General features: G+C 44.1%; 1 protein-coding gene across 3 annotated transcripts in view; it reads left to right on the forward strand.

The window, feature by feature from the left end:
* Nucleotides 1-24,384, forward strand: part of NOX4 (NADPH oxidase 4) — a 135,914-nt gene that overhangs the window by 25,428 nt on the left and 86,102 nt on the right. For 2 of the 3 annotated variants that reach the window (XM_054015679.1, XM_054015681.1), the window contains 5 exons: nt 990-1,062; nt 4,205-4,285; nt 10,876-11,095; nt 16,044-16,208; nt 16,362-16,424. In XM_054015679.1, coding sequence (XP_053871654.1) covers nt 990-1,062; nt 4,205-4,285; nt 10,876-11,095; nt 16,044-16,208; nt 16,362-16,424 — 602 coding nt within the window. The remainder of the gene's footprint in view (nt 1-989; nt 1,063-4,204; nt 4,286-10,875; nt 11,096-16,043; nt 16,209-16,361; nt 16,425-24,384) is intronic. The other variant, XM_054015680.1, reaches the window with a different exon arrangement.

Here is a 24,384-nt window from a genome sequence, read left to right on the forward strand (position 1 = left end):
ACGACAAGAGGATGGAAGGAAGGAAGGAAGGAAGGAAGGACAGGAGTAGCAGCAATAAGAGTACAGGAGTGCGTAGGTAGCTATTGCACAAATGGATAGTTCCCATTCATCTTAATTTTAAATAAAATGAGCTATCCCTGACCAACCATTAGTTATTATTATTGCCATAGTGCCTAGGAGCTCCAGCCATTGTCTAGTCCCCATGCTTCTAGGTGCTGTACAAACTTTGAAAATCAGATGCCAGAATTAATGTAGGTAATTTAAAGTCTTTGTCCTATCACTCTGGAATGCTGACTGCAGCTCATCTTTGCAGGTTTTGTTCTACAGTCAACAACTTCAAACATTATACTATGTTATGAAGACTAATTGCAGCACTTTTCCCATTTCAGGGTAAAATGGGTCTGCAAATGATCGTAGCAACAGCTGGCATTGCAGTTGGTTTGCTTGAAATTCTCTTTCTGTGACCAATTTTTTAATTGTGCTGTTCTGGAGAGCTGTACATTTAAAAAAAATATATAACACTCAAAATTAAAATGGAAATGTTCTGCAAGTAACTAGCTTTGAAAGAGATTTCAAAAGCTATTATAAAACCAGCCTTTACAGCAAACTGAAAGCCTGTGCTGTTAGAAAGGTACCTGCTGAGATCCAGCTGGTTCATGGTGCAAAGGGGGTACAAGAGGAGAAGTGAACAGTAAATTGTGAATTTTAGAGGTATCTGTATATACATGGACTAATGCAAGGCAGAAAACATATTTTCCCCTCTCCAGATGGAGAATAACAGTGAAAATCTGTTTTGCACAAAATTCTCTGAAACTGTGTTTATTTGGAAAATTGATTCTTAGAAATAAATAAATTACACAAATCAAATAAATCATTTTGATCAATACATGATTTGTGCTCCTAATACAGACCGGCACTTTAAATGGTCATAAAAGATGAGTATACCTTTTCCTAATACAATTTTAAATCTGTGTGTGTTTATGTTGCAGTTCCAGGACTGACTGGGGTCCTGATGGTGTTAGTTTTATTCCTAATGTGCACAGCTTCTACATATGCTATCAGGTAAGACTTAATCTGATTATTACATTGAACATCACAATCTGAGAAATTGTATTCTGCCGCAGATTAGAAGGAATACAGAGCAACTACAATGATATGTAACAGGCATTATATAAATGGAAGGAAAATATCAAATATCTTGTTCTATTTGTTGCACTAACTTGTAGTGAACTAGCACATTACGTTTTGGAATCAATATTTGTACAATAAATATGAAAACTGATGATGTTTTCAGAGCGTAGATGTATTTAAGGGACATGGTCTATTGAAATCTAGACAATTTTACTCTCCCCTGTCACTAGGGTGACCAGCTGTTCCATTTTTATAGGGACAGTCCTGATATTTGGGGCTTTGTCTTATATAGGCGCCTATTATACCTCACCCCCATCCCGATTTTTCACACTTGCTGTCTGATCACCCTACTGTCACTGTGTGAAAGATCCACACAAGCAAAACAGGAAACTGACTGTACAGTGGTACCAGTGAAACTAATTGTACACAAAGTGCTGTCAAATGCGCAAAGTAAATAAACTGCTGGAAAAATCAGAGGTTAATGTAGTTTTTCTTCATCCTTTCTTGGGTGTTTCTTCTAACAATACATCGATAAAATATTTCAGATAGAAATGTGCCATTTAATTGACTTAGTGTCTTTTTAAGGGCATATTAAGAATTCTGGGTACCATATTTCATAACTGAACACAATAATTCTTGGTCACAGCCTCAGGTAACATTATTAATGGAGATGATAGTCTAGAGAGAAAATGAGCAGGGAACTGTATCCCCTTTTTAGCGCAGAGTCCTTAATGCTATATGGTGCCTGCTCCAACGACTTAAGTGTCAGATTGCTTAACACCCTGCAGGGTTGAGTTTGATAGCCTTCATAGCCTTAGGCCCTGATCCTGCAAACACTTAAGCACATGCATAACTTTTGCTCACGTAGCAGTCCGTATCCAGTACTCACTTGAGTAGATTAATGTTTTTGCAGGATCAAGAATCAAGTGTTTGCAGAATTGGGGTTTTAGATCTCGATTCAACAAGGTACGTACAGATGTGCCTAACTCAAAGCATGAGAGATTAGTCCGAATTATGTCAGTTAGGCATATGTAAATTACATTGCTGAACCAGCATGTCTTAGCTAGCTATTATTATTATTGTTAGGCCCTGATTGAGGAAGCAATTCAGTATGTACTTAAGAATCTTTCCTGAACAAGGATGCTTTCCTGAATCAGGACCTGAGGAACTGGCAGCCACAGATGGAGCTACAGAAGCATTGAATTTGAGCAGGATTAGACTGCAGTGCTGCTAGACTCAAGATAAGATCTCAGGATAATTGGGCAGGATGTAAGCTATACTAAAGGCTTTGCCTCCAAAGCCAAACCCATTTCATAAAAGGTGGAAACACTAAATGATCACTTCAGACTGATACAGCTCTGCAGGGCTTTTCCAAAAGCAAAAGTCTGTTTTCTCCAAGACCAACATAAATTAGAAAATAACAGTAGCATTTGTTTAAATAAAAAAAAAGAGAGAGATGCAATGCAAACCTTCTTGGAAATAATGAAATTGCTGTGATAAAAATTTAAAACTGTTCCTGATCCAGGCAACAAAGGTTTCCCTGTTTCCAAGACTGTGTACTAGTTATATCCTGTTTTGACTATGGCAACCTCCTGCCCTTCCGTCTCCCCTCCCTAAAACTCCACTCCCATCAAAACCTCATTTTCCTCTCTTAGTGCTTCGACAATGCCTCTTCTTCTAGATTCATTACAGTGGCATCTCCTCTTCTGTATGAAGATCAAGCTTCTTTTCTTCACGCATTCCACAGCTCTGCAGCCGCCTATTGTGTCTAAGCCCGTTTCTCCTCCTGTAATCCAATCTGCTCCTTCATGTCTTCTTTGTCTTCTCCTGGAAACTCTTTCCACTTTCTTTCATGCTGTCTCTATATTTGCAATAAGTAAAGGCTTGATACAGATTTGAGGTGAAATGGAAAAGCAGTTTCCGACATAGGAATTTTAGAACAAAACCAGTTGAAGACACTTCTTGAAAAATCGTCTTAATTTAAAAAAATAAATGTCTTCCATGCAGTAGCTCAGCACCAGCTTGTGTAGCAACTCTCCATTTTTCATTCAAGAACCATTTGCTAGGAGGGAGTTGGAATGATTATAAAATGTAATAAAACATACAGAAAAATGCTAAAATGTGGGATCCAATTACAGGTTAAAGTTATTCCAGGACCTTTCCCATGAACTCAATCACTAAAATATAGGATGCCACTTATTCAGGGCTTCCTAAATAAGCGCCAACTGCCCACACACAAGCTATCTTCTCAATAACATATAACAATAGTCATTCACATTATTATCTTATAAACCATCACATACACATTTCCTTCCAATGCAAATCTACACCCACCCACATACCAAGGCCAGTTTCCCAAAATAGGAATTAAACACACAATTTGAACTCAGGTTTTCAAGAACACTGATTTCTAGGAAATTAGATTTTGATAAATGTCTATTTTGAATCACAGATAGTAGAAAAGAAGCAGTCTGATATATTTTAAATAGCAAAAAAGTTCTGATTTAATAAAAAGAAATAACGTTTATTTTTAGGCAATGTAACAGATATAAGCTGTCTAGGTAAAAGGAGATGAAGACATTTCAAGAGAGGGACATAGTATATGTTTGCAATGTCTTAATAATAGTTTCTGAAATTATATAGTCAGAGTTAAGGTTATATTCGATTTTATTTTTGATTTGTATTGTGGGTGGGGATAAGGGTTTGTATTGGAAGAGAATATGTTGTGCTGCTGTGTGGGGTTGGAATGTGCTGTGTTGTGTATTTGTGAAGATAGGTAGCTTATGCGTGAATATTTCCTTGATTAGCGAGTTCCTAGTTTTTTTGAGTGATGATTGTATTCATGGAGAAAGGAATAAAGTTAAGTGACAGTTCACAGAGTTTTTATGTGGGGAGAATTTCCCTGGTTTTTAAAATCATCAATAGAAGGAAGTTCTTCTTCTCCTTTGTCCTGCACTCCCTGCACTTATGTGGCACTGCTTGTTCCCTGCAATTTACCTCTATGTGCCCTGGATTCCAGATTACTGAGTGTAATATCTGAGAATGGCATTAAACCAGAGTTTATTCTTTACAGGCTTTCGAACTACAATATCTTCTGGTACACACACAACCTTTTCTTTGTCTTCTGCGTGCTGCTGCTGGTGCATGTTTCCGGGTATGTAACAAAATAAACGGTCCCTGTTCCTTAAGCACAGGGAGGAGGGTACAGCTCACAAAGAAGGACATTGAGGCAGGGAGCTAAGTGGCATCTTCCTGACGTGACCTTGTGCTGATCAGTATTTCACAGTAGCAATTGCTCAGGTAAAGCTTGTGTTGTGGTTGGAGCATCATTTGGTACAGCAGATTAGAACACAGCAGGGTCAAAACCTGAACCAAACCCCGCTCCTTGCCCATTCCACCACATTCTGGTGTTAACTAAAATAAATGTTGTTTAGCTCTGTCTCCAGAACCACCCTGGCTGAAGTGAAGTCACTTTCTTCCCTTTGTCTTTCCTTTCTCCACATCCCCATTGCTGTAAACACAACAGTTATTTCTCTCTCCCCAACCATTTTAAACAACCAATCTATGGGTATAAATGACCACACAAGTGTTACGAGTGGGGGGGCTTGGGCAGTCAGTCCTAATGGCCAGAGCCAGAGTCCCGGGGTCTAAGTCAGGGGTTCCAGGATCAGAATCTAAGAGTGATAGCTGGAGTTTGGGACAGGGGACGGAGTTTTAGTACTGATGCCAATGGGCAGGGATGGAGCCAGCATTCAAAGGGCAAAGCCAGGTCTGTAGCCAGAGTCAGAGTTCAAGCACTGAAGCCCAGGATCAAAGCCACAGTCAGCGTCCAGGTACCAAAACCAGAGGTCAAAAGCTGGAGTTGGCCTCCCAATACTGAAGCCAGGGGTCAAACCCGGTGTCAGAGTCCAAGTACTAAAGCAGGGTCTGGGCTCGGAGTCAGAGTTCAAGGCTGGAAGCCGAGGGTCCAACCTGGAGCCAAGGGTCTGAAAGCTAGCAGAGAGGCAGATCCATCACAGTGGCTGGCAGGGAAGTCAACCTTATTGCAAAGATGCTTCCTAGAACTCCTCCTGGGTTTAAATAATGTGCCTGGACCAATCGGGGCCATGAGGGAAGCTGTCAGTTCGGCCTTCTGGGGTGATACTTCCTGTGGTTTTATCTCCACGGGAAGTATGCGGTGATGCCTACAGGTTTCCCATTGCTGTCAGGTAGTGGCATGGAGGTGTTACCTGTCCTGCAGACCCAGGTTCTGGTCCCATCCCCACAGAACCTCACAAGGTGCAAGACTGTGGAGTTTCTCACATCAATGCAATTCCTTTGGAACAGATCCTTAGCTGGTGTAAATCACCACAGCTGCATTTGAATCAAAGCAGGTGCATCATTGACACCAGCTAAGGACCTTGTCCATTGACTTCCCTGGAATTACTCCTGATTTAGACTGATGTGAGATGAGAAAGAGACAAGCTTTTGAGCTACACAGAGCTCTTCTTAAGGTCTGGGAAAGGAACTCAGAGTCACAGCTAAATACCTATCGGAGTTGCATTGGTGTGAGAAACTGAGTACCTTTCCCAGACCTGAAGAGCTCCGTGTAGGTTGAAAGCTTGTCTCTTTCACCAACAGAAGTTGGTCCTATAAAATATGTTACCTCACTCATCTTGTCTCTCGTTGTAGGGTCTGAAGGTAAACAATGAGTAGCTGTTGGATTTTACAAGTGGTTAAATAGAGCACTGTAAACTTGGAACTCTTTTTTTTTTTTTTTTTTTTAATTCTCTAGATTTCAAGTATCAGGTTCTTACATTGGACCATGATTCCTGACTTTTCCATGTTTTTTTAAAAGGTTCCCCCCGCCCCTTCACTGTTGCTATATGAAAGATCCAACAGGGGAATCTGACAAACTAAGGGCACTGAATCTCGCACTGAATAAAAGGCAGGTGGCTCCCTGTGCAGACCCCTGTTCTTGCAGGACTGAGCCTGCCTGGCTATACAGGGGAATTGGTGACAATGACTCTGCACAAAGTGCTGTCTCATACACAAACTAAAAACTAGAGGAAAACATTTTTCCTACCCTCCATCAGTTATAGTAGATGTAAGATGTAACTTGTAACAATAGAAGCTAAAAACATTTCAAACAGAAGCATGTTTTTTTTTAATTCACAGATTTTTTTAATTATGATTAAGGAGCCCTTGTCATAGACTAGGACCCCATTGTGCTAGGTGCTGTACAAAATGATGATCCCTGCCCCAAATAATTTACAATCTAATTATAAAAGACAAGAAACAACAGATAGAGAGAGACAGACAGGTGAGAACACAAGGAAACAATGAGACAATATTAGTCAGCATGATAGGCTGTGGTATCAGCACACCTATCCCTTGGCAAGGTTTTTTGGATAAAGTTACCGGTACCAGTTCTTAATTCCTGAGGCTAGATGGAGCATATAACTAATGTCTTTTTGCATCCTCAGCAGCCAGCCTGAAAGGGTAGATTATAGTGGAGCAGGCATCAGGACTGAAACATCTAGGCTACTGACTAAAAATCCCAGTGGAGTTAATGGAGGCCTACCGCTCTCTGAGGTGGAGAAGCTGAATTCCATGCAGAAAAACCTGTGTGGGCAGCTTTTGAATGAGCAAGGTTTAAAATGCAAGGACCAATCCTGCTCTCACTGAAGTCAGTGGGAGTTTTGCCATTAATTTGCAGGGCTCACTCCTCCTTCCATTGATGCACTTTTGGTAAGATTAGGGACTTGCCCTGGTGTCTTTATTCAAGATGTCCCAACTCTCATGAGGTGCTGCCTGCAGCTCTGTAAGCAGCTCAAGTTCCATTATGGGTTATAGTGTGCATAGCTGAGTAGGGAGCAGGCAGCAGTGGTGTGTGTGGGGACCATTGCTAGGAAGTGCATTAGGGTTTTTTTGTAGTCACGTTCAATCTGGATCCTCAGTTTAAAGATTGCCTGCCTCCCCGCCCCTGGGCACTGGCAGCTGGAGGAAAGACTGTCAGCATGACACCAGAGGAGCTGAGCTGTCAAGGAGCAGGGGCATGGGCAAGGGGTCCCAGGGTGTCTGAGATTTGCATGGGAATGGCAGTTCATTCTTCAGAGGACAAACCTCTTCCCACCACTGGAATGATTTGGGGAAAATTCTGCAAGGGGATATTTTTAGGATATCCCATGCCCTTTCCTCCCAGATCCTCTCCTGGGGGTTCTTCCTGGTTCTACTCTATGTATATTGTTATACTGCCTGGGTCACTACAAAAAGAAGAACAGGAGTACTTGTGGCACCTTAGAGACTAACAAATTTATTAGAGCATAAGCTTAGTCTCTAAGGTGCCACAAGTACTCCTGTTCTTCTTTTTGCGGATACAGACTAACACGGCTGTTACTCTGAAAAATGGGTCACTACAGTATCTGAGCACCTCCCAGTAGTGCATTAAGTGAGACGACTAACATCTGTCATGTATGGTTTGTTGTTTCTTTCATCCTCACCCCAGGGGGAGAAGAGAACTAGCTTTAATAATTAATGCATGTTCTGTTGTGGTACTTTTTACAACAAGACCTGCAAAGAATTTCAGTGACTTAATGTACAGATGCCCCAAACTTTAGGTAGGCTTTAGTATTAAGCCAACAATAGCAAAAAGTCAATAGGAAACACAAAACAGATGCTTTCACGACGTTATTCTACAAACATAAGGATTACTAAAACATTTGGAGCCAGCTCTTCTGCTGGTGTCAATTGGGCTAGCTCCACTGAAGTCAAAGGAGCTACGCCAGTTTGCACCAGCTGAGGATCTGACCTTGATGGTATTGCTATAGTTGTCAAAGGACTTAGACATCTCCTACAGGGTGAAGAATTCTTAAGATTCTACCCACACCTTGTCCTCGATCAGGTCCAAAAGTACCAGAGCTTAACTCACCCTGGGACACCAGAAAGAGGATGCCAAGATAATCCTCAAAAACCCCCAAACATAAATCATACGTCATTGCAGCTAACTCAACTTCAGTAGGACTAAATATTAAGTAATTAATTAAATTAATGTATTAAAGTTAAGAAGATGCTTAAGTGCTTTGCTGGAATGGTGTCTTCATGGCAAATACTTTATTAAATACTGGTTGGTGATCTGAAATCTGGGACATGTTTGTAAATTTTATTTTCCTGTGTTTCAAATATATTCTTCATCGGAGATTGTTTGGAGGAGGGGAGAGAAGTGACTAATGTGGTGGTACTGGATTTATCAAAAGAGCACATAGCTTTCTCAGTGGCTGTAGCTATGGTAATAGCTTTTATAGTTTATCAAAGAATCAGTGCCTTTGGAAAATGATTCATGATTGTGTGTCGCTTTAGTAGATAATCTCTTGTGTATTGGACACAACGTGTCAAAAAGTATAATATTCAAAGAACAGGGTTAGTCGTTCATTTATATAATGTGGTTGTGGATGTATTGTAGCTTGATTGTTCAAGATTCCATTTTCAGTGAATGCTGAGGCTACGCTACATAAAAGCAAAAACGCTATCATTAAAATTAGGGTTACCATATTTAAAAAATGAAAGAAGAGGACACTCCACAGGGCCCTGGCCCTGCCCCTTTCCTACCCCTGGCCCCGCCCCAACTCTGCCCCCTTCCCCGCCCCAACTCCGCCCATTTCCCACCCCTTCCCCAAAGTCCCCGCCCTAACTCCCCCTCCTCCCTCCCAGCCACACGAAAAGGGCTGCCCCAGCGCTACCGGCTTCACAGTTTGCCAGAACCTGCGCCCCCGGTCGGCGCTTCCCCAGCGCAGCTGAAGCTCGGGAGGGGAAGCGTCCAGCCGGGGGCGCAGGGTCTGGAGGCTGCCCGGCAAACCGTGAAGCCAGTAGCGCTCAGGCTTCGGACAGCCCCCATGCCTCCGGACCCTGCGCCCCCGGCCGGGCACTTCCCCTCCCAGGCTCCGGCGGCTGTGCTCCTCCCCTGACTCTTCGGCTCTGTTTAAGAGCTGAGCTGCCCGAGCGCTACCGGCTTCGGGCAGCCCCCGTGCCTCCAGACCCTGCGCCCCCGGAGCCCAGGAGGGGAAGTGCCCGGCTGGCGGCTCAGGGTCCGGAGGCAAGGGGGCTGCCTGAAGCTGGTAGCGCTTGGATAGCTCGGCTCTTAAACAGACCAAAGAGTCAGGGGAGGAGCACAGCAGCCGCGGGAGGGGAAGTGCCCGGTCAGCGGTATTTTTCCCGGACATGTTCGGCTTTTTGGCAATTCCCCCCGGACGGGGGTTTGATAACCAAAAAGCCGGACATGTCTGGGAAAAACTAGACTAAACTCAGGAAACAGAAAACTACTCATCCAGTGACCAGTATATTTGCCCTCTACCAGACTCCTGTACCCCACTGGTCTGGTGGTGTGTCTGTACTAACCTTCTGAAATATAGTTATGTAATATATCTAGTGCCTGGTACACTAGCAGCAATTTTGCCAAGTTTATGTACCGAACAGTGAACTTGTAAGCGTCAGCTTTAATACGTGGCCTGACTTTGGTTCACAGCCTCTGGTTCAGGCCTCAGGTCCTGCACCAGGCCCAATATTCCAGGCTCTCTGTACTACACCTTTGATGGAGGACTGTAATGGGGTTCACTCACTGCAAGAGCTCCTCTTCCTGGCCAGGCATGGCATAGTGGCTTTCTTCCCATATGGCGGCTCCTGCCGATAGTCAATCCATGGCTGCAATGGTCTCTCTTTCCATAATTCACAGTGCTCCCTCTTTGCGATTCAGCCTTGCGGATAGATCACTTATATAATCTGCCCCCTTCCAGGGTATCAAAGTCTCACCAGACCAGATGTCTGGATGGCACCTCCAACAGTGCTGTGTCATTTCCCAGTGACTGTTAGAGGAACTCAGGCTCCTCCTCTCCTCCCTCTTTCTTATTGTTTCCCTGGGCTTCTTCCTACCTAGGCTTCTCTGGCTTTCTTTCCCCACAACTCCTCCAGTTGATCCTGCTTCTCAGGCCAGGATCCCAGGGCTTATTCTCCCACCTGGGTTTCCCCCTCCTCCCTGCTCTCAGAGAGTGACTACAGACTCTCTCCTTGTGGCCTTCTGCTACTAAAGACTTCCTCTCTTTATATTCCTTATCCAGCTTCTCCCCCAGCTGGGCATCACCAGCCATTAGTATTCATAAATCCCTTGGCCTCCCTTTAGGTGCAACTATGAAGATTAATTGGCCCCTTCTGGGGCCTCCTTAACCCCTTCAGGGCCAGTGTGGGGTGAACACCCCATCATAATGACTTTTTTCATTTGACAAGTGGATTTTCAAAAGCACGATGTTGCTCATGTATGATGCTGTCATGCACAAACATGAAATACCCTTAATGTTGGGAGTGCCCCCTGCAGTTTATAATTCTGCAGTATTGATAGGCCACTTGTATTTAAGATTGCATTGAAACGAGGGCTCGTGTAACACACAGAATGTGGCTGAAAATAGCGTTGGTGTGATTGAATTGCAAATGCAACTATTTAATTTCTCTCCAAGGCCCCCACAATTTCTCCTACCCTCAAGTAGTGCCAGGTGGGTTGCAGAACCTCCACTCTAGTGACAAAGGGATCTATTGTTGGAACGCTTCAAGCTAATTCAAACTCCTGAAGGGAAAACAAAGTAAAAATGCTTGTGGAATATCAGCCTTTGATCCGCTTTGTGACATGCTATAACATGCTCTACAAATTGAGAGAAGTCTGTTGATTTTGATTGCTGTTTCAGTGTCTTTTCTGTTTGTTCGTTTGTTTGTTTCCTGTAGAGGAGTGCTTAAATACCAGACTAACCTAGAGGAACACCCTCCTGGCTGCTTTCATCCTAACACAACTCTCCAAGAGGATATTCCAGTGCCACGGATTTTTGAAGAGCCTTTTCCTGAATACGCTCCTGAGCCTTTCCCAGCAGAACCAGAACCATTTGTACAAAATAACGTTGTGAGAATTTGCACTGAGGAACCCAAGTTCCAGTCGCACTTCCCAGAGGTCTGTATGATCCAATGTTTCAGGTTTTACAGGCAATGCCAAGTCTTTCAGTCAGCCACAACCACTAATTATTACTTCTCTGGACAAGAAGTTTTAATAATGGAAAATATTATTAAAACCTTTTCAGGCATCCGTAGATTTGGTGGCATGAAACAATCTGTATTAAATTCGTAGAGCACAATACAGAATGGTGAACAGTGTACAGTGGGAAGAACAGGAGTACTTGTGGCACCTTAGAGACTAACAAATTTATTAGAGCATAAGCTTTCATGGACTACAGCCCACTTCTACAGGGGGGAAAATTTTAGGGACCTTTGATGAGCATTTTGAGACTTTAGCTTAATTGAAGCAATTAACCTCCACTTGTACTCATTTTAATCATATACATGTAAGTTTGATTACACATTACTTAGGTGTAATTGTTATCAAAATATAGATTTGGCTTCGTAGTAGAAATTAGATAATCCGTGTAACTATTTCATTATTGTTGTTATTGCTGTTATTTATATTAGAGTAGAACCCAGAGTCCCGTATCAGCATTAGAGCCCCATTGTACTGAACACCATACAAAACATAAGAAGAGACTGTTCTCGCTGAAGATCTTAGAAACTAAGAACATGATCCCGCAACAAACTGCAGGAAGATCCTTTTGTAGAGGGTTGCTGAAGTCAGTGGGCCTCTGTGCATGCAGAGTTTCATCAGCACAGAGCTCTTTGCTGTATTAGGGTTTAACAGAAGACAAAACACCATAGGGGGCCCTAACACACATCAGGAAGTGAAGGGAGGGATAGCTCAGTGGTTTGAGCATTAGCCTATTAAACCCAGGGTTGTGAGTTTAATCCTTGAGGGTGCCATTTAGGGATCTGGGGCAAAATCAGTACTTGGTCCTGCTAGTGAAGGCAGGGGACTCAACTCAATGACTTTTCAAGGTCCCTTCCAGTTCTATGAGATAGGTATATCTCCATATATTTTTTACTGTTAGAAATTAAAGAAATATATGAGTAATCCCTGCTGGCCACCTGCATAGCCACGGTCAGTTGGCAAATCCCGTTGACATCATCTGGTTCTTAAGGAGGGATTTGAAGGAGGAGAGGGCAGCGGCTTGACAGGCTATAGTTAGGGAGGTGATCCATGCAAAAGGGGCTCAAGGGAAGTGTTATACGGGAGGTCAGGGCCGGCTTTAGGAAATGCGGGGCCCGATTTGAACATTTTCGGTGGGGCCCCAGCAGGGATGAATAAAAAAAAAAAAACCTGTTCCATAACAATATAAATAATCAAATTATATATTATGTACATTGCGTCATATATGCTGCTGATCAGTTATTAATGAGCTCCATTTCACATGTGTGGGTCCCCGCCACTCCCTGGGGGTGTGCTAGGGTGACCAGATGTCCCGATTTTATAGGGACAGTCCCGATTTTGGTGTCTTTTTCTTATATAGGATCCTGTTACTCCCCCCCCATCCCGATTTTTCACACTTGCTGTCTGGTCACCCTAGGGTATGCACATGTGTGGGTCCCAGCTGCTCCCTGCCCCCCTCATTGAAGCAGGTGTGCAGGGTTACTGCCCTGGGAACTGCAGGGCACCAGTGGACATGGGGTTGGCTGGAGGCAGGGCAGGGGCTGACTGGAGGTAGGGTCTGGCTGCAGGCAGGGCAAGGGGTGCGGGGCTGGTTGGAGACAGGGGTATGTGGGGCAGGCTGGCTGGCTTCAGGCAGGGCTGCAGGGTGGTGCGGCAGGCAGGGCTGGCTCTAGGCACCAGCAAACCAATCACGTGCTTGAGGCGGCACATTTTCAGGTGCGGCATACCGGCCATCTTTTTTTTTTTGCTTCAGGCGGCAAAAGCCTAGAGCCAGCCCTGGCAGCAGCGCGTCCTGCGTGGGGGTGTCCAGGGGCCGCTGCGGTTCGCGCCGCGGGGGAGCAGCGCTTGCACCTTGTGGCTGGGCCGGGCAGGCTCCGAGCGGGGGACACTCAGGCTGGGGGCCTCCCTGCAGGGCACACGGAGCTGCCTGCAGGTGAGAGCCCAGGGCTGGGGTTGGGGGCAGCCAAAAATGTTTTTGCTTGGGGCGGCAAAAAACAAAGAGCCGGCCCTGGCGGCAGGGGTTGGCAGGGCTGCAGACAGAGGAGTGCGGGACTGGCTGGCTTCAGGCAGGGGAGTGTGGCAGGGGTTGGCTGGAGACAGGGCAGGGGGTGCAGGGCTGGTGCGGGCAGGGGTGTGTGAGAGGCTGGCTGGCTTCGGGCAGGGCCACAGGGGGGTGCAGCAGGGGTTGGCTGGAGACAGGGCAGAGGGTGCAGCAGGGGTTGGCTGTGGGCAGGGCAGCGGGGGTGGGGCTGGTGCGGGCAGGGGGTGCAGGGCTGGAGGCAGGGCGGGGGTGCAGCAGGGGCTGGCTGCAGGCAGGGGGTGCAGGGCTGGCTGGAGACGGGCTGGCTGCGGGCAGGGCAGGGGGTGCGGGGCTGGTGCGGGCAGGGGGTGCAGCAGAGGCAGCTGGAGCCCCAACCCATTAAATAGCCCCCAAGCCTCCCACTATCCTAGGGCTCTAGGGGCTATTTAAAGGGCCCGGGGCTCCCCTCCTTCTACCGCCCCGGCCCTTTAAATAGCCATGGGAGCCCTGGGGAAGCAGCGGGACTCTGGCGGCTATTTAAAGGGCCGGGGCGGTAGAGGCAGCGGGAGCCCCGGACTTTTTAAATAGCCCTCAGAGCCCCACAGCCCTACCCCAGGGCTCCAGCAGTGGGGCTCTGGTGGCCACATCTCCAGTGTTTGTTAAGGGTCCTTTATATTGTTTGTTGCCCGGCTCTTGCAGAGCAGGCATAGTCCCTGGTCTTGCAAAAAGCTTCACCCCTGAAGTCAAGGGGACTCCATGCAGGTGTAAGGAGACACACTGGGAAATGCTGCTTTAGAATGGGTCCGTGTGCCTCCAGGCCAATATGTCTGGTGAACTCTTTTCAATTCTTTCAGTCGGCGCGCTAATATTCAAATGGAAATGAATCTGATGCACCAGGTTTACTTGTATCACCCTGTCTCTGCTCCATGTGTCCTTCAGGGCATCCAAACAGAGTCCGCTCTGGGAGATGAGTTAATATAATCTGTGTATTATGTTTGGCGCCAGGTGACATTATTATCTGTGTAGCCAGGGGAAGCTGGCTGGACTTAGAAGTGCCTTATGCTGTGAGAGCTACTAGGGCTAAAGAAGTCTGCTGCATTTCTAAGCTCTGTGAGCTATTAGACTTGCTAGGGCTGTAGATGCCTGTGGACCATACAAGCTGGTATTTTGAGTGTGAAAATCAGAGAGGAAGGGTGGACATGTAGCTTAGGCCCTGACTGGTACACAGCAGAGCTGGATTTAGTCCATACCTCCGCCAAGGGCTCCCTAAAGGATGTCTACACAGGTAGCGGCACCAAGCCCCCCAGCCCAGGTTGACAGCCTGGGGCTTGTGGGGTTCGTGCTACCATTTTAAAAATAGCTGTATAGATGGCATTTTGAAGTTGTGGTGTGGGCTGGAGCTTGGGCTCTGAAGCCCCCTCCGCCCCCCAACTTCACATCCCGAGTTCCAGCCTGAGCCACAATGTCTACACAGCTATTTTTAGGGCAGCAGTGTGAGCCCCGCTAGCCCAAGTCTGTTGAACCTGGCTGGGAGTCTGGCTGCCGCAGACTGTGTAGGCACACACTGTGTGACCGTGGGCAAGTCACTTAATCTCCCTGTGGCCAAATCCCAGCTGTAAATTGGGACTAAGAATGCTTCCTATCTCCCACCCTTTGTCTATTTAGACTGTGAGGGTAAGATTCACAAAATTACTTAGATACCTAAACCCAAGATGTAGGCACCTAAGTCCCAGTTTGTGCTCCGCTGCAATCCATGAAACTCCTGCTGAACACCATAGGCACCTAAATTCACTTGGTGGCCACGTTTTTTGCTGTAAAAGTTCCCTCAGCATCTGTGTTTCTGCCTCTGGGCACACGTACTGCTGCATCCCTCTAGATGTCCGGGTGCCTATCTCCTGCCTAAGCCCCAGAGCAATTCACAAACCAGAGAAGGTAGGCAGATGAACATCTATGTTGTGTGCCAGGCCCAGTTCAATCGCTGAGCTCAGAGGCAAGTCCATACAAAACAGCTGGGGTGAAGAAGGGAAGGAGAACTTCCTTTATAACTTTGAATTTAGTGGTAAGGGTATTCGCCTGGGATGTGAGAAACCTGTGATTCAAGCTCCCCTCTGCCTGATGAGGAGAAGGGATTTGAACAGGGCTCTAGCACCTCTCAGACGAGTGCTCTAACTGCGGGGCTATGGAACATGCTGATGTGGGAATCTCTCCTATTGAAGTTGTTCCACTTTAATTAAAGAACTGAATAATTCAATATTAATTGGGCCAGAGAAAGATTTAGAATGACTCTGTAGCTTAGTGTTTAGGACAGTCACTTCCTCCTCCTCCATTGGGACTACTTGCAAAGTAAAGCGATGTCTACATTTATGGCGGCATGTCAGAGTACAGACATTGCACGCTCAGCTAGCATGCTGAGGCGAGTAGAGTAGTGTAGAGTGCCCGACCTGCCTGAACCCCAATGGTATAAACTCTACACGGCTCTCACCGAGTAGTGCCTCCCGTGACTACCCTGCTATTTTTAACAGTGTAGTGTCTTACTGCCTCATTGGAGCCTTTCACGTGACATGGAGAATCACAGAACCATAAGGTTAAACGCGAGGGTTATCTAGTCTAATCCCCACATTTTGATCTACACACGGCAGTGGCACGTGTGGACACAGCCGGCTCTTCACTGCAGCCTGTAGCTATATGTGTAGTGCCTGTATTTCAGATGCCTAAGACATTAGTCAACAGGTAGACTAAACAGGTAGTCAAAGGATGGTAGAACTAGGCTGTGTAAGGAGTCACGTTATTTTGAAATCAAAAAAGAAAAATATTCCTTGGAGTAATATTTTTGTTTTTCTTCTGCAGACTTGGCTTTGGATTTCTGGACCTTTGTGCTTATATTGTGCAGAAAGGCTCTACCGCTATATTCGCAGTTATAAACCAGTCACGATAACTTCAGTGATAAGCCATCCCTCTAATGTCCTTGAACTACGAATGAGGAAAGAAAACTTTAAAGCAAGGCCTGGTCAGGTGAGTTGACTCACAGCACATAAAACTACAGCTTCTCTTATATAAGGGTTGAGAGATGCTTTTAACTTTGAGGTATTGTTAGTAGCAGCTATGACCGAACGTTTTGAACATATCTTTTTTACCATTCATTTTTCTCTGGGTGATTTATTTCAGTACATTATTCTACACTGTCCAAGAGTGTCAGCATTAGAAAGCCATCCATTTACGCTCACAATGGTAAGAAATCCATTTACTTTGAGTTAATGCATTTTAAGTAGTTTCTTATTTATTTAGTTTTGGTGAGTGAGTGTTCTCTCTCATTCACAGTGAAAATTCCTTGCATAAGAGCTTCTGGTTCACTTAAGAGGCTACCTGTGAATATAAAGTGATGTGATTGTTATGTCTCTCAGCACTTTATGTGTATTTAATTTTGTCTACTGTTGAGAAAATGATAATAGGAACCTATTTTCTAACTTCCATTAGTGGAAAATAATAATAATAATAAAAAATCCATTCTATTTTGCTCATTCAAATATAAACAAAATAGCACTGAAAATCTTTTTGTGGAATTAGGCACAAACTTTCATTTTGTCTGGTGAAATAAACTTAAACAAAGATATTGCGTCAGTTTCTTTTAGTTTAGTCCATAAGTAAGTTCTTTTTTCAGTCTTCTACTATGTTTGTGACTTGTGAAGTTTACCAGTGATGTAGAACCAGTGAGATGGAACAGTTGGAGAGTATGGGCCTATTTCGTCTTCTTATTATGACTGATTTACCCCGTTGTAAGTGTGAAAAGACCAGAATCAGACCCATTTCATTTAAATATTAAATATCTTTTGATTGTTCTCCCTGTATTGAAATTGACAGAAATAAAAACTAATAGAATTCATTAGTAATATTTGCACAGTGCCTGCAAGATGCAAAGCACTATATAAATGCTAGTTCTTATTAAATTAGCCCACTCTCTGGAACAATCTTTTATGGCCAATGTGATGTCAGGTTCCAGAATAACAACGGCAGCTAGCATGAAATCGACCATTATAATTAAGGACATTTGTCCAGATCCTGCAGATTTTACTCTGGCAAATCTTTGAATTGACTCCTATGGGAATTTTGCCAGAGGAAAGACTGCAGAAGTGGGCTTAGTGGCATAAACTGACATAAGTTCATTCACATCAAGTTGATTGGACTAGTTGAGGATCTGGCCTGCTATTTGGAAAAGTCTATTACAGTGATGGCATCCATTGCAAGAAGCAAATCTCAAGATTGGGTGAGACAGATATAGTTTCTCAGTCAATGTAAATAATTCATTTATATTCGAATACAGTGTTATGTATTTTCTGCTGAGTACAAATATCTAGTTGATAAATTAGTTTAGATCTGTAGCAGAAGAGATGGTAAAGTAACTTTCTCTTATGTACAATGCATTCTATACTAAAGTAGGGTGATATTAACAGCCTATGGGATAGGGCCATCAATGTCTATTAGCCAAGATGGTCAGGGATGCAATCCCATGTGCTGGGAGTCCCTAAGCCTATAACTGTCAGATGTTTGGACTGAACGAGAGGGGATGGATCACTCGATAATTGCCCTGTTCTGTTCATTTGCTTGGAATCATCTGGCACTGGCCCCTGTCAGAAGACAGGACACTGGGCTAGATGGTCCATTGGTCTGACCCAGTGTGGCTGTTCTTATGTAACATAGTATATACTGCTTTAAATATTCCTTCATATTAAATTGCTATTTTGACATTAGCTCTGATTTTTATTGCCCCAAATGTATTTCAGTAACACTTTAATTACACTAGAGTAGATGCTATTACTAGGTGGTTTATTGCATAGCAAGGACTTGAAACATCTAGACTTATAATAGTCTTCTCTGTCCAGCTTAGGCAGGGGACAGTAGTTTCCAGATGTCTTTCTAGGTCATTGTTCTGCCTTGGGCTGCTTCTTTGCTTAGAAAGCTTTTTTTCACTGCAGTATAATGCTAGATATGGGACGAGGCTTAAGGGTATGTAGGCAATATCTTGACTCAGTATTTTTCCCCCTGCTCCTGTCTGACCTACTTGTAGGTACGAAGCATTAATGATTTCAGTGTGAGTTTTGCCAACTTTTCTTATTCTTTTACATAATAATAATCTCTTCTTGTTGTTATTTTATAGTGTGCATGGTGCTTAATAGACAAGTAAAAGTGGTAGACCTGGGAGCTTACAATGTCAGTATTGGACATAATGCAGCAAGCAATGCCATTAGACAAAGGCTGGAGGGAAGGGGAGTATAGGCACAGAAGAAGGGCTATGCATCTTTATTGGTCCCTCTTTAAAAAACAAACAAAAAAAGGTTTAATATGTTGCTGCTTGGATTAGTGCCTGGTATTAAGTAAGGCTGGGGTGGAAGCCCAATACCTGCTCCCATTGAAGCCTCTAGCAGAACTCCAACCTGTCTCTGTGTACACTACATCTCAGCCAAGCGAGGTAAATAAGATGGCATTTTGTAAAGAGGCGGAGTAATTGGTGCAATTTAATAGTCCTCTCCCTCCCCGGCCCCCCCCAGTGGAAGGGGTAAGGCGTGAAACTCGTACGTGGATTTGGAGAGGCAAAATCCATATCACTCCTAGGGCTCAGAGCTGCTCCCCTGCCTACCTCTACTGTGGCTGCTATTTTACCCTCTAAGCTGGATCGGCAGTCAAAGGCCTCAGTGCCTCTTGTGCACCCTGTTGAAATCACTGGATCCATGCAGGCACTGATCCTGTGGATCTTCCTCCAGCCTGCTCCAATGACTGAAACGTTTTGCTACTTGAAAACACATTTTTCTTTTCTAATATGAAAATTCCATTCATTTTTATCCATTCTTTCATTTTGTCTTGCTCAAAATGTATAGTTTCCAGAGCGGTGGGAAAGAGGCTGCCCAGCTTCTGAAGTCCCCCTGGAGGAATCCTGCTGGTCAGCTCAGCAAATTCTTTTGGGGGCTCCCAGGTAGCTCACAATAGAATAGACGTTGCACCATCCTTGAATAGGGTACATCACCCTCCCCGTTGCCTCTCAGCTACCTTTGTACAACCTTTGTCAATATGCTCTCTATTAAGCAGATTTAAGAATATTTATTTCCCTAGGTCCCTTTCAGAGCATCGAACAGTCACTCCCAAAGTGCTGTTTGGTGTGGCATTCAAAAACTCTTCTACTTGGACCCTTGTGTGCCCGATTTCCTTACTTTAGATGAGTATTTCCTATCACTTTTCAGAACAAAACCCTGGTGGAGTAAAACAAAATAAACATGGATTCTTTCCTTTATTGCAGCCTGTATGCCAAGGCTTCTGAACTCCCACAGGGCCTTGTCCAGAGCTCATTCAGATCAATGGGAAACTTTCCACTTACTGCAAGGGGCTTTGGATCAGGGCGACAGGCTTATTATGCATTTTAATAGGGGGGTTACCTAACAAGGTAACAAAAATGTTCAAGGCATTTTACTTTTTTTTGTTGGCAAGGATATTTAAAAAAAATTGTATATCACTTACTTTTAATTAGGATATGAGATGTTTCTCTCTCTGTGTTACACAGATTAATCTCGTGAGTCCTATATTTCTGTGTAAATATATATTTTTGGCCAAGATTTTCAAAAGGGGCTAGAGATTTCTGGATGCCTCCATTTTAGGGTGCCCAATTTAAAATTCCTTAAAGGGAACTGATTTTCAGAGGGCTGATGCTCAGAATACTATGAAAATCAGGCCCATTTAAGGTGTCGCAAGTTGGGAACCTCAGAATTGAGGCACCCCAAATCAGTAGTCACATCTGGAAATCGTGCCATTAGTCCCCAGGACATCTCTCTACATGTGTTAATTGCTCAGCAGTTTCTCTGTGGTTGGGTGGGTGGAATTTATGCATTCTGTCATGCAGTTTAATGCTTAACACCTGGAGCCATCTCTTAAGGCTCTTCAGTAATAGCAAACGTCAACAGTTATGTTTGTTTCCAACACAATAGTGCTGGTCCTGTAAAAGTTCAGTTTAGATTTCCAAAGCGTTGTTTTCACTCTTTTTAGTACCCTCGGATCAAAATTCTCCTCCCCTTTCTTTCTTCCTTACAAAAAAAAAAAAAAAGACACATTTATGGGGCTCTCATTTACACCAGTTTTAACATGATTCAACTCCACTGTTGTCAGCAAAGTTGCTTTTGATTTTAACTACGTGAGTGAGAGGAGAATCAGGGCCAATAGTTTATATGGAGCATTTTGTAGAAATCTTTGTCTTTTGTTTCTTTCAGTCTCAGTTCTAGATCTTCCACTCAGGGTTATTGAATTTCCTCATTTTATAGATGCTTAACCACAAAGATGATTATTGGCTAACAGCATGAAACCACAATACTAGTAATTTATGGTTGCACATGTTTCCTTTTTACCAATGAATGACTTCAGAAGAGGGATTCCTATTTAAAATATTCATTGCAATATTAGAAGAGAAGTAGCTTTTTATGTAATACGTTGGCATCACTTCTTGTGTTGGCACGTGATGCTTGGCTCTATGTCTTGAGGCATACAGCCTTACATTTTAAGAGCTGTAGAAGATACAGGGTCCTTTCATGTGGTCTCAGTTAAACCCACTAAGGAATCAAAGCAAGCCACAGTCTTTTACAAGCTACAATATGTAGCTTGGCTAATAAATAAACTTGCATCTACCCTAAATATCATTAAGTATATTGTATGGGGTAGCTGTGCTAATTTAATTATGTTGACTTTCTTGTGGAGGTGCGATGTAGCTTATTTTTACAGGACTAAAAATATGTGCATCATTTTGGTATGTCTTCACATGGAGTGTTGACTGTGTTAAGCTTTATCCTGCACCAGGATCAGTCACTGAAAACCAAATTTCAGTTGTGGATCTGAGCTAAAGGTTGGAGTGGTTCAGATCTGAGGTTTTGATTCAGGCTATTATAGAGGTGTGAGCCAGCCACAAGGTTTGGATCAGGGCAGAACTTTCCAAAAATTTAGGGCTCCTTGGATCCCCTCTACCTTTTAGTAGTGCTCTCATCTCTAATTAGAATTCAACACTGTATTTCACAAAGAGGGGCTATTCCTTTCAGTTGTTTTGGTGTGACTTTAGTTCTGTATTGACGACCTTGCAGACTGATGTCCTCTGTTCTAGCACATACAGAAATAGAGAAAGCTCTTCAAAAATATCATGCCAATGTGCCTCATTCATAGCCTGAAGCACCACCTCTGATGGAAGAGATTCCATGGCGCATTCAGTCCTTGGTTTTGCTACTGAGACGGCGAAGGAGGCTGTCATATAATTGCCTATTGTGGTGGTTTTAGAGACTTGTCCATTGCGCCTGTTATGATGATCTGAATCAATTTCCAATATGTCCATCACCATGGCATCTAGGCATTATGGCAAAGCTGAATTATCACGTAAAGTGGCTTCATTATCTTCCGTTTTATGCCAGTAAAGTATAGCTGATACTGAAACTGGCGATTCCGTTCTAAATTCAAAAAGATTGGGAGCCAAAGGGCTGTCCTCTTTAGTGTCCAACAGGGGTTTCTTAAATTTTATACTAGAGAGATTTCAGTAGTTCAGCACTTCAGCATACCAGTATATCGACACGTATTATTGTAGCCCCTAGAAGTCCCAACTGAGATTGGGACCCAACTATGCCATGTGCTGTACATATGCATAGGAAGGGACAATCCCTGCCCCCAAAAGCCTGTAATCTACTTAGAGAAGACAGACCAAGGGAAGGACTTTACAGATGGGGAACTGAGCTGTAGAGACATTGAGTGACTTGCTCGAGGTCACAAAGGGAATCTGTGGCAGAGTTGGGAACTGAACCCTGGCCTCTGGAGTCCCTGTCTAGCGTTTAAATGTCAAGACCATAATTCTTTTCTTCATGAAGGTTGTTCAAGCTGCTCATCCAGTATGCTCATTCTGCTCCTCTCTAGCATGCAGAACATCATTTAATTGGAACAGGGGGAGCAGTAACTTGATTCCTGTAGCAAGAAGGGGTACATTCCATAAGCCCTCACTTCTCTTCTTTAACTTGCTCACATCACACTGTGTCCCTCTGTTTCACTTTGGGTCATAATGGAAGGCGAGTGAAAGGGGGAAAAGGGAAGCTTTTTATTCTTTTTATTTTTTTAAGGTACTGAAAACTATGCAAGCACAGACCCCTCTGAGCTAGAGCGATGCTGCTCCCTGGCTTTACACATCTCCTGGTAATGTTGAGGTAGTTCTGTTGCCCTGCTTTACAGTCCGAACCAGTACCTGGTGTCTGCTGGAGACTGTCCCTTTGGCATTGCATTTCAGATGGAGGCTCCATTCAGTTTGGGGCCAGGTCAGTTCACACGTATGGGCTTTGGGACTTCATCTGACAGTGAGAAGGCAGGACCGCTGTTGGTATTGCAGAATTTTAGTCACCACCTGTTCCTCCCCAGCATCACAGTTTCATTCTGCCATTCTCAGAGAGAACAGAAGGAGCTGTTTCCTCTCAGTCCTTTCTAGAGCGTGCTGACCTCCCATGAACAAGTTCCAATCTTAACATGGCTGAAATATCAGAGGAGACACAGAAGAAATCTACTTTCTTTGAGGCACTGAAATCCAGTGGCACTGAGGTACTGTGACATCGTATCTCTCTTGACTGTAGAGCTCTGTACTGCCATTTGCAGCAGTCATGGAGACCACAATAAATCTTAGCCCACTTTTTTCAAATTCCTCAGTGAGAGAGGAACAACTGTCTGAGGCCCAAGTACCTGTGGTGCATATAGGTCAATCATCATCTGTCTGTGACTTCACGCATGGAGATTTCATCCTTTCTCCATCATTTCCTCGTAACCCAACTGTGACAGGTTCCCCCCGGGGTGCCACCTGGAACTGGGGTTCCAGTGTTCCCTCTGACCCACCAGCCTGGGCTCTCTCTGTCACTTTGCTGCTGTGACCACTCCCAGTCCTACACTCGCACCAGCATTCGCACAGTCAGGGACACACCCAGCTGCAGTTACATGCAGGCTCTCTGACCAGCCACTGCATGTGAACCAACAATAGAGAGGCTACAGCCAAGATACTCCAGCTTCCCAGCTTAGGACCCCAGAGCTGTACCGCCCTGCCCTGGTCGAAACTCCGACCAATATGAATTTATTACCCGGTTTGCCCCTCCCTCAGTGTGGAGAGGAATATGCAACAAACTTGTGTTACCCAAGCTGAGATTTCCCCCCAAATACTTCACTCAAAGGTACACTGATTTAGATGAAGCAAAAAGAAGTTTATTAACTACAAAAAGATAGATTTTAAGTGATTATAAAGTGATAGCAAAAAGATCAAAGCAGATTACCCAGTAAATAAACAAAACCTCAAACTAAGCCTAAAATACTAGAAAGATTGGATATGAATTAGGAATTTCTCACCCTGACTGATGATACAAACAGGTTTGCAGATTCTTAAGGCAGCAGGCTGCACTTGCTTTGCAGCTTGGGCTCCCCACCCTGGTTCCAAGTCCTTTTCTTTCAGAGCTTCTCTCATGTGTTGAGTTGTGGGGGAGTGAAGAAAAGAGATGATGTCACTCCCTGCCGTGTATAGGTTTTCCATATGGTGGGAACCCTTTGTTTCAAATTTGGTTCCCAGACCAGTTTGTGAAAAAATACAGGTACCCCAAATGGAGGTCAGAGTCATGTGCTCTGGTCACATGCCCTTGCAGAGGCATGGCAGTCATTATTTACAAGCTGGCCGAAACATTTACAGGAAGGCTAAGCTATTGCACAGCCCATTGTCTTTGTTGATGAGCCATTAGCACTGGCTGGCTTCTTCGTTGTTGTACCTGAAAGGCTGGTGGTGGGTGTTTTCCAGAGTAAGCCCATTTGAAATACAGATCCATAGTCAATATTTATAACTTCAGATACAAAAATGATACATTCATACAAATAGGATATTCATAGTCAGCAAATCATAACTTTTCCAATGACACCTCACATGACTCATCTTGTACAAAATGCATCATAATTATGCTATAATCATATGATAATAATATTACTATGATGAATATTGGGTATAGTGTCACACCGATTTTCTGTTGTTGGCATTAGTTGAAGCATGTGCCATCCACCATAAATCTTCCAACACTCATTTGTAGCTAACATTAAAAATCCACACAGTGTTAAGATCTGAAGGCTCACTGTTAAGGCTTCTTTAGTCCAACCTACCCAGGTCAGAGTGACTCTA

This window comes from Malaclemys terrapin, chromosome 1 (assembly GCF_027887155.1).
Source record: "Malaclemys terrapin pileata isolate rMalTer1 chromosome 1, rMalTer1.hap1, whole genome shotgun sequence".
Taxonomy (NCBI): Eukaryota; Metazoa; Chordata; order Testudines; family Emydidae; genus Malaclemys; species Malaclemys terrapin.